We start from the raw sequence: 11,010 nt of genomic DNA, 5'->3' as shown, positions 1-11,010 counted from the left end.
AAAGAATGATAGTAAGTTAGAAGAGACAGGGCTTTGAAGCATAACAAGAATTCTCTGTTAAAATGTTTATTGCAGTAGACTATATGAACTATTATTCAAATAGGTAGTATGTTCATGTATAACCTTAATTTTGCATTGCACTTAAGGAACATAGCTTTTTTCAGATATATTTAACCTTTTAATTTATCATCTCTCCCAATTTTTCTTGAGAAAGAATATATCAAGTGAACACATTACTGTAGAATTTTCAAAGATTTCACTTAAGATAACAAGTAGCACTGGAAAATTGTAGAGTTGTTTTTGGACATTTGATAGAGAAGAACCGTTTTTCTTTAGATCCATGTGACTTTTAAAAATAAGACACAGCCGGATGCTCAGCAACCAGCATTTCTGAAGTGGTGTGTGTTGTCTCCCGTGTTGATTAGCTGTTTCTCTTCTCTGTGCCTATGGAAGTCCTTCATGAATAATGCATGGACATTTCTGCTGTATTATTTCCAGTGCTCCCCAGCTAACAAGGGTGGATGGACCCCTTTTTCTGGTGAAAAGCAGTTTTGATTATTTTTCTTTGAGGGGTGAGTGAGAGGATTTTCTGCTAATTATTATAATTAATTTAGTTACTCTGAAACTTACCCATTCTTTAGTAAGTACATTATTATTTTTCATAAGAAAAAAGTGACCAAAGTTGGATAAAGGAGCCACAGCTACTGTTTAGATTGTGGAGTCTAGAGGAGCTGTCATATTATTGTTTTTAAAAATGATCACTTGTGTGAGAGGGTACCACAAGTAGTCTGTGTACCAGGAAATTTGATAATTTCATAGAAATGATAGCTTGCATTGAAGAACGGAAGCACAATAAATTGTTCTGAATTAGTTAAATGCATAGGTAAAACGAAAAGAGACCTATAGCTCATTCTACATCTGAAGTAGATTCTAGATGGCCAATGTCTAAAAACAAGTCATTTGTAAAATAGAAGAAAATACTAAAAAGCATATCCTTCTTTTGTGATAGGATTTGTGAGAGGTACATAAAATCCAGAGTCATAAAAGTGACATTTGTGCATAATGAAGTATTATAAATTTAAAAGACTTGTATAATATTTTCAGTCTATATCACAGGCTTCATATTCACAGCAATCCTTAAAACAACTGCTTTGCTCACGGATGTAAGTGGTGCAATATATCTGTTGTGCACTTATATAAGTATGTAGAATTTTAAAGTTTCAAGGAATTGTGGAAAATGTTCAATATACAGTCAAGAGAGGTTCTGTGATCTAGAGATTGCTGATAATAGAGCCTGGATTAGAACAGAGATTTAATGACGCCCTAATTTAGTATTCCTTCTGTTTATCCTATAGAATATGCAGCTTTTTCCTACAATAATCTGAATTTCAAGGCTTTCTATTCTTCTGCATGAATACCTACGACTGTCTATCTGTAGTTTGCTTCTGGAGGTGCTTGTGGATCCACATCCATTGCTGTTATACTTTGTGTGGTGGACCTCGTAATGTAGAGGAGCTTCCAACTAAGTGTGATTTGGAAATGCATCATGTGATTCTTTATGTAGTTCTAAATCTGAATTGTTTAATTTGTGGACAAGATATTGTATCTAAAATTATCTATTTGGCCTATTCTACAAGTGTAACTCGGTAAAACTTGAGATAAATGATTTGCAAGAAATGTAGAGAAATTTGTGAAATTAAAAGTATATAGAAAACATGTTCAGTGAAGAATTTATATATTTATTATGGCTTTTAAAATATTGACTAAATGTATTTTATTTTTCTCTAAATAGTTACTTTATAAACTAAATCATTCCAAGCCACAATTTTTATTTCTGTTTTGTTTTTTGATCATCAGGATGTCACTGAAAATTCTGATTCAGTGCTCAGCCTGCATTTGCCCTTGGAAGAGCTCTATGCCCAGAACCTCCTGCAGACCCAGGACGCGGGTTCTTCCATAGATCTGAGCACGGGGGCTGATTCTGCCTTTTCCGTCACTGATTACATGCCTGCAAATGCTGTCGGTCAAAACTACAGATGTGAAAACATGGCAGCTTGGACCCCACCTCAGTTAACCAGCGAAGTTACACACAGCGCCCAAGTAGCTTCTCCTGCACTGCCGGATTCAACGGGACAGGTGCTGTTCTGAAGATAGGACCCGTGTTCTGATGAGGCAGGGGAAGGTGAAGAGTCAGCGTCCTGCCTGGTCTCTTTGTTTGGGATGAGTGCTTGCCTCACTCTGAAGCAACCTCTGAACTCGATTGATCGTGGCTCTTGCTGATTAGAGACCGAGCATGTGCGGTGTTGAAATGACCACTCCAAAGTCTGTTTTCTTCCACGTGACTTCTTTTTCCTTTCTTCCTTTCTTTCAGGGTTCAGAGTATTTGGCTGAACAGACTTCTCTGGCCTCTAATGCTGAGTGCGCCATCCTACACACCATGTCCAAAGAAGCTTTTGAGAGGACTATTACTATAGCAAAAGGAAATTCCAGTCTCGGTGAGTTCCTCACTTTACTCCACCCCCTTGAGAGCTCAGGTATCAAATGGTAGATTTCAATGTTTTTTTTTTTGTTTTTTTTTTTTTTTTCTGCACACAATAGGTTTTAGAAACTTTCTTGTGCTGTTTGTGATTTTCTTTTTATGCACTCATTATTTTCCTGAAATGGGTAACAGGTTTGTTTATTTCATACTATCTTTAGTCTCCCATTCTCTTAAGTATTTCTGAGTATTCAGCAGCCTCATTTACATTCTAGTAAAAGATATATGAATTGTTTGTGTATGAAAGAGCAAATCAGAAAAGGAATTCTTAGGAAATGAAAAGTCAGCTATGTAGAGTTCTAAATTCTTTGGAAAAGTAAATTATTACTTTCTTTGAATTTTGCTAGTTATGTGTGAGTCAGATTGTATTTAATTTCTTTCATTCACTGATGTAAAGACCAAGGACCACCAGGTGTGCCACTACCCAAATATGAATGTGAGTTATTCCACAGTGCTTCCCAGGTGGCAGGATTCTGAAATCCTCTGTTACCCATAAAGTCTTTGGCTGGCTAATAATCACAAAAACCCTCTAAATGGGCCAAGAAGACTTCCTGAGGAACTGAAACCCAGGCTACAGTAGGCAAAACTGTTGGAACAGGGCCTGTGCTCCCTCACTGAGGTGGGCAGTCCAGTCTCTGACACTTGGAGTTGAGCTAGATGATGCATCAGGAGCTCGGGATGCCCAAATGAGGTCCAACCCTGGTTAGCCCTTACATCAGGACTCTCCTCCTCCATGGTGGCCAGCCAGCACCTTTCACACTGACACCTTATGTGTGGCCTGATTTCTTGTTGAACTTGAGATTTGGGAGAGGAGTTCCCAGAGTTCCAGCCTCTCCTAGATTTCCTTTTGTTTGTTGGATACCTAACAATAGCAGCTGAAAATGAAATTATAATGGAAGATTTTTACAGTTATACTGTATATATATTTATATATATAAATATATATATACACACGTGTGTATGTCAGTGTATATGTAATTTCATATAGTACATAAAATTCTGCTTACTCTTCATGTAATGTATTTGTATTAAATAGAATGTATGTTAAACATTACATGTTACACCATGTATAGATATAATTAATGCATATACTAAATTTTCATGTAACATATGGTATAAATAACATGTATATTAAATTCAGTAATTGAAAGCATAGGCTCCAGAATCTTCTATAACTCATTAATTTTAAAGTAGTATCACTTTCTAATGCATATCAGATTCATTTCACCTGTTCAGTGTTTCTGAAACCATGTATTCACATGTGAAGCCAGATACTCTGTAGATGTTATCAGGAAATGATTCCCATGTTTCATGGTTTTGGGTATGGGCTGACAGTGCTTGCAGGTGGAGGCTGGTCTCGGAGAAGCAGCCCTGGAAGCACCATTTCTGTTACAGAGCCACAGAACCCTGCTTACACTCAGACAGCTCGGGACAGAAAAACCTCCTTGGAAAACCCTACCAAGTTTATTTGTTCAGCTACTGAATATTTATTCTTTTTTTTAATTTTTACAAAAACTTTATTGAGAGTTTCATACATGCATATAAGGTGTTTTGATCAAATCCGTGACCACTCCCTCCCCTCCAACATTCCCCCCTCTGAAGAGGGAACCCTAAAATCTTTTAAGGATTAGATACAAGCTCCCAAATACTTTTGACATTTTTGGCCTTGGAACAGAGCATGTTGCTAACAGGCCCAAGGACATTTTGACTTTTAGCCAAGAAACTGGCTACATTTCTTTGGAGTCTTTTTACCCTGATTGCCTAGCCAATTCCTACCTCCTATTCTTATTACACCATACTTTGAAGGGGTTACCCAAATTGCCAATAGGGCACAGGGACGCAGACCGCTCTGGCTTCTTCCATGCTGAACAGGGACACAGGGTGAGGCAATTGGAGTATTCTTTCAGTGGATCTATCTAAAAGAGTCCCAAATTGCATAACTCTTACCTCTAAGGGGAGCAGAAACTCCTTGAGTCATGAATAGGAGATGTGAAGGAGAAGTAAAGGCAAGAGTAATTAGCATTACAAGTTCTAGACAGGGAACTAGAAAAAAGTCAGAACAGGGCAATTTTCAAATGTTCATATGAGAGTCCATTGGCGTTTCTTGACAAGGGCTTCCAAAAGCATCTCTCTATTGGGTTCCTCATCATTTTTATATGCCGTTCATGATACCATAATAGAATTCCTATCCTCCAGGGACATGTGCTTGAGAGGGGACACTACTTGTCAAAAGAACTTCTTTCTAAAGGCCTACTGTGATAGTCACTCCTACAGAGAACTCTGAAGGCCTAACAGTGTTGAATCCTGTCAAATACTTCCTTCAGTTGGAATGATTTATAGACTTTTTTATAGACACCATTAGTATGTCACGATGTATTGTTTTCCATTGTGGTTAAGTATACATAACATAAAGTTGACATGCGTTATTTGACATTAAGTCCATTCACTTTACTGCTCCTCCATTACCATTATCACCTCCAGAACTCATCTTCCCCTCCAGAAACTGTATCAATTCCCCTCCCTCCCTGCTTCCCCCCCACTCGTGAGTTCCCACCCTCCCCCACTCTACTCTGTTTGATGATGCGTTGACTACCTCTAGGTACTTTATGTGAGATCCTCCAGATGCTACAACATTTAACGTTTGTAGCTTTATTCTTTCACATACCATAATGTCTTGAAGGCTCGTTCATGTAGCATATGTCAGAAACGTCATTTGTCCTAAGGCTAAACACTGTTCCATTGTAGGCAAACATGTCGTTTTCTTAATCTTTTTATTTGTCGATGGGTGCTGGAATTGATCGTACCCTAGCTTTTAGTTTATCTAAAAATAGGTTAATTAAGACCTTGGGGGAAACAGTGAAAATTAGAAGTATCCTTTTCTATCACATCTAGAAATCCATTTAAACCTCGGTAGCTTGGTTTTAAAATTAAAAGTCTCAAAGAAGTCTGTGACCTGGGAGCATGAGAGTAGCGTTTATGTGGGAAGCCACAGTGCTGCAGCTTGTGCTCACCTGGTGATAGCGGTGTAAGTCACCTTCAGGCTCACGTTTCCTCTTTTTTTGGCCTCATTCCCACTGTTTGAAGTAAGACTCACACCCACAGTATTTATAGAGGTGCATTTTTAACGTAGCTTACATGGAGGTTTTGTTGTTGTTTGAGACAAGGTCATAATATGTAGCCCAGGCTGGCCTCAGACTCACAGCCATCTTCCTGTGTCAGCCTCCCATCTGCTGCAATTACAGATGTGAGCCATCACTCCTAGCCTGTGTTCTTATCTCTTTCTCTTTTTTATTCCATTTATTTTGTTATGATTCAACAAACATTTTGTTTTTATTATAATTGTTTTTTATTCTTAAGAAATCCATATGTGTATACACTGAACTATCGTACCTACCTGCCATTTCCCTTCCCCAGTTCCCTCTATATCTTCATGTCCCCATCCAACTCCATGTCTTTTTGTTGTTGTTTTGATAACTCATTAATTTCAAGTAACCCACTAAGTCCAAGTAATGCTGCTTATATGTGCTTGAATGTGGGGTTATCCCCTGGGTCATGGGAAACCGACAGTGGGAACACTTTCAAGAAAGAATCCTGCTCCCTTCCCAACAGTTGTGAACTGTGGCAGTGATTCAGTAAGAGGTGGGGCCTGAAGAGCACCTCCCGTATTGCATTGGTGCCTGAATTAGCTAGATTGAGCTTGATCTTGTGCAGGTAACCACAGCTGCCGTTGAGTTCATGAGTGTGGTAGCATGTCACGTGCAGTGTATACAATTTCACATCTCTCCTCCCCACCCTCCTGCACATTCTTTCCACCTCCTCCCATGCTCCCCAAGCCTTGGTCAGGGTGGGCTGGGAGTTAATATGAATGCCCTATTTAGGGCTGAGCACTCAGTCTCTTATTCTTACACCAGTTATGTATCTCTGCATTGAGTGCTGCCCACTGCAGAAAGAAACTTCTTAGACCAAGACTTAGAGCAGCCCAGGTCTATGGGAATAAACATAAATATTTAGAAGAAAATTCAACAGCATGACCATTTAGCAAAGTAACAATTTTAGGTTCTGCCCTAGGTTCTATGACCTCTCTGGCCATGGGCTTTTGACCAGGATTATAGTATCAGGCATGAACTGCCCTCCAGAGAAGCAGGCCTCAAATCCAATCAGAAAGCAGTAAGTTACCCCATAACAGTCATGCCTCTATTGCATCAGTGGATGTATCTTGCCTGGCAGGTCAGGATCACAGCATGTAGGGTCTGGTGCTAGGCAAGTCCACTGATGTTTTCTTCCCCCAGCAGCCTGCATAGAAGGAGGAAACCTCCACTTTGAAAGCTAGCCAGTAGGGACGAAGTTTCCTAGTCGATTTGAGATTGGTTTCTATATGTTCTTCATCCAAAGTGTGTTGTGTTTTCAGAAATTGGGTCTTGTCATAGAGTTATGGTGGGTAACCAAGAGCAGTGGTAATAGCCTGCATTGTTTTGGAGACCTCTTGAGGCCTCACTAACCTGTAACTCTCTACTGGAATTGAAATTTTATTTTAATGACCCACTCTCTGCCCATGCAGGGTAATTCTGTTCAAATTCTTTTATTTAAGTTACATTTTGAAATTAGCTTTTTAACTAGTAGATTTCCATGGGACTTTTTAATACATCCTTAGTTTTGTCTGACCCACCCACCAAGCCCTCTGAGGCTGTACATCTAGTGGTCTTGCCGCTTTCAATGCCCTTTCTTCATTCTGTGCCTTTTTTTGGCTGGGGGATATCTTTTTGAGACAGGGTCTCCCAATAGGCCTAGGTGTCCTGGAACTCACTATGTAGAACAGGCTGGCCTTGAACTCACAGAGATCCACCTGCCTCTGCCTCTCAAGTGCTGGGATTAAAGGCGTGCAGGAGCACACCTGTCTCTTCTGTGTTTTTTATGTTCTAACTATAATATGTCAGATATACATCTTTCCTAGTCCTGTTTTTTTGTTATGTAGACTTCTTGTTACATGACTGGGCATCTGTTTCCCTAGATTTGGGAAATATTTTCTATGATTTTACTGAAAAATTCTCTATGCCTTTGATGCTTTATTCTATGCACATAATTTGAAGATTTCATCTTTTCATGGTGCCCCAGATCTTTCCCATGTTCCAGTCATGTTTGTTTTCAGGTACTGTTGACTGAATTGTTCAATTCCTCTTTCTTGTCTTTCAGCCCTGACACTATTTTCTACGTGATCTGTTCTGTTGGAGAGGCTTTCCACTGAGCCTTTAATGTGATTCACCCAGTTGTTTCCAGCATTGTTTTGAAATGGGGAGAAAGAGGGTCCCCTAAAGGGTTCTTAGTCTCATTCATAAAAGAATTTAAGAATGGATCCAAACGGAAGCTTTTACAATTTTATTAGAATCTTAAAGAAAAATCCTCAGGGCAGGCAAGCTGGTAATCTTGGCAGCTGACTTGAGGAGAATGGTGGGAAGAAGGAAAGAAAGCCATGGAGCCATGCAGGTTTAGAGCCCGCATGGAGGTCAGACATGGCTGACTCGCAGACACATGGCTGGGATAAGGAAGGTTTAGAGAAAAAGAAACACAAGATGCTGGGGCAGCCCAAAGCCTTAGAGAAAGCATGTTTAGTTGGAAAGGCATAAAGAAGAAAAGGGGAAATTACACCTTTCTGAAAGGGGGACAGACTTATAGTATCCTACATGACTGTGGCTGGTCTGGAAGTTGTGCGGAGTTCTGGGCTGCAAGGCAGGATGCCAGGCAGGATGCCAAGCAGAAAAGACTCCCTACCTCATTAGCGCACCAGGTATTCTGCCCAACTCTTTAGCATAACTTAAGGTGAGCCCACCTTCCTAGGGGTGGTGCTATCATGGGAAAGGTGGGTCTTCCAACAGATAGACTAGGAATTTTATAGTCTTGACCAGTTAAATTTATGGGGCTTTTTGCTACTCTTAACATTTTCAGTTCACTTTCCCTTAGCAGTTGTCTCTCTTCATTGAATTCTACTTCCATACCTTGTACACGTCCTGATTTCATTCATGTCTTCTTGGAGTTCTTTGATCATAGTTATAATTATTCTTTAAAATTCTTTGTCTGGAGTTTCTTCCAGTGTGTTCTTATTGGGAGTCTTTCCTACAGGATTAGTAATTTGGGGGGAAGAGATGTTACCTTGGTTTATTGTGTCTTAGTTTCTACCTTGGATCTTATACATCTGAAGTTCTTTTGTTAGTTGAGGTTTTTTCTTTTCCTTTTTAAATTCACATCTCCTTTCTTCTTTCTGTGGAGGAGTTTATGGAGCTCAGGAAAGGAAAAAACTGCAGTAGGGTCCAGGTGTTGTGTTTCTCCGTGAGATTGGCATTTGGGCCCAGGGGCTCGATCTCTTGTCTTCCTCTGAGCATCAGGTTTTGTTGTGGTTCAGCTTAGGCTCCTGCCTGGGACTTCAGCTTATGCTGGAAGTGTAGGACTGACTCCCTGTGCCTGTGGGCTTTAATCAAAGACAGCTTAGGATTCCTCTCTGGGGCCACAGCTTCCGCAGGAGGGAGATGTGGAATGCCCTGCCCCTATGGGCCTTACCCTAGGTCAGTGTGGGCCTTCCACAACTTATAGGAGGAATTGTGGAACTCCTTGAGATTGTTGACCTAACCCTGAGTTGGATCTAGTCTCCACTGTGGTCCACAGCTTCCTCTCTGCCAGGTGCAGTGAGTTATGGAACTCTATGTGCTGTGGACTTTGCCCTGGTCACACCCCCTCCCCACACTCTGGCTTTGTTTTTAACTATTTTATTGAACACTCTGGGCCAGATTCTTTGAAATGCACTCCACATCTTTCTTTGGCTTTGAAGAACACTAAGAGTGGACATCAGTATTCCATTTTACAGATGAGTAAACAATCTCTACATGAAATTCAGAGAGCTGCCCCAGGCCACACTGATTGGAAGTGATGGAAGCAGGTCTGTGTTTCTAGTCTGTGGTTTGGACTGTTTTACAATACTTATTACAGAAAAAAAAAAAAATCAAGAGCTCTTACAAGTTACAACCAAGATCTATTCAGCAGATATTATCTCCAAGGTGTTGGGCTCCAGAAATTGTCACTTAGTGAAAGGAAAATAGAAGCTGAGCCAGCTTGGTCAACCTCTTCATGCTCTGACATCCTTAGCAGCTGAGTAGTGAGTTCATTATTGTATCAAAACTGAATTCAGAGGTTGTGTTGATGACAAGCTTTCTATCTGTGGCTTGCTTTGTTATAGGCTCTTACACTAATGTGAACTAGATGATGGTATGTTCATACCTGTAATCCTAGCTCTTGTTAGGCAGAGGCAGGAGAACTGTGGTAAGTTCACGTCTAGCCTAATCTACACAGTAAGTTCCTGGCTAGTGAGGGCTGTAGAGACCCTATTGAAAAACAAAAACCAAAATTGACAAAAAAAGAAAAAAGAAGAGAAAGGAAAGAAAAAAAGAAACAAAAGACTAAGAACGAGAAAAAACACTGCAGCTTTGTGTCTTTTCCTGTCCTGTCCATCCACACAATCTTCTTTGGAAAGAAAATATTAGCACTTCAAGTGAACTTATGTTACTTTCGAAAAGTTTTAAACATAGCTTTAGAGGTTTTGTATCTTGAAGGAGTGGGGTAAAGTAGACTGTTAAGATAACAGTCATCCAAATAGTTCTTGAACAGATGTTTTTGAGGAACTGATGATGAAAACTGAGAGGGAATTAGCTGTGTGCGAGCTGAAGGAAGAGTATCAGGTGGAGACCAAAGGGGAGAGATCAGTTATAGATGGGAAAGAAGGACGCTGTGGCTGGAACCCAGGGAGCCAGGATCACATGACACCAGGGAAGGGTACAAGCTGGTGGGAGAGCCGGCCTCAGGGTACTCTGTGCTGTGCCGGGGGGGGGGGGTGTTGTATGTTGAGAGCTGCTGAGGGGTTGCGCTTTCCTTTTTGTATGGTTTGTCTACTCTGAGAAGAGTGCATTGGCAGGGGCGGTATTTGAAGACAGGTGACCAAAGTTAAGGGGCTACTGCAGAAATGTAATTAATATATGGTGTTGGCTTGGCCTGGGATGAATGTAGAAATGAGGAACAGTAAATAGATTAAAGGTAAGTTTTGGAGCTAGTAATGATTGGTCTTGGTGATGTGTTAAATCTAAGGGTTAGAAGATTCATAGTAATCAAGAATTATGCCAAGCCTGGGGAGATGCTTCAGTTGGTAAACACTTGCTGATTAAGCATGAGGACCTGAGTTCAGATCCCCAGAAACCACATAAAAAGCCAGGTGTGATGTCACACAGTTATAATCCCCACTGTGGTGCCATGGGAGACAGAGATGGGCAGATCCCTGGAGCTTCCTGGCCAGCTAGCCTGTCCTACTTGGCGAAGTTCCAAGCAATACTTGAGGTTGTCTTTCGACCTCCGCATGTACACAAGTGCACCCACATGCACATCCCCCTCACATACACCCCCCACACACAAAGAATAGCTCCCATGCTTCTGATTTGAAT

At 40.6% G+C, this 11,010-nt stretch overlaps 1 protein-coding gene across 17 annotated transcripts in view; it reads left to right on the top strand.

The window, feature by feature from the left end:
- Mpdz (multiple PDZ domain crumbs cell polarity complex component) overlaps positions 1 to 11,010 on the top strand; it is a 218,880-nt gene that overhangs the window by 132,209 nt on the left and 75,661 nt on the right. For all 17 annotated transcript variants that reach the window (XM_029553939.1, XM_029553935.1, XM_029553941.1 and 14 more), the window contains 2 exons: positions 1,858 to 2,136; positions 2,372 to 2,495. In XM_029553939.1, the coding sequence (XP_029409799.1) occupies positions 1,858 to 2,136; positions 2,372 to 2,495 (403 nt within the window). The remainder of the gene's footprint in view (positions 1 to 1,857; positions 2,137 to 2,371; positions 2,496 to 11,010) is intronic.

Source organism: Nannospalax galili, unplaced genomic scaffold (assembly GCF_000622305.1).
Source record: "Nannospalax galili isolate Female #2095 unplaced genomic scaffold, S.galili_v1.0 scaffold663, whole genome shotgun sequence".
Taxonomy (NCBI): domain Eukaryota; kingdom Metazoa; phylum Chordata; class Mammalia; order Rodentia; family Spalacidae; genus Nannospalax; species Nannospalax galili.
Note: the sequence above shows the minus strand (reverse complement) of the source record. Positions and strands in the feature narration are given on the sequence as shown.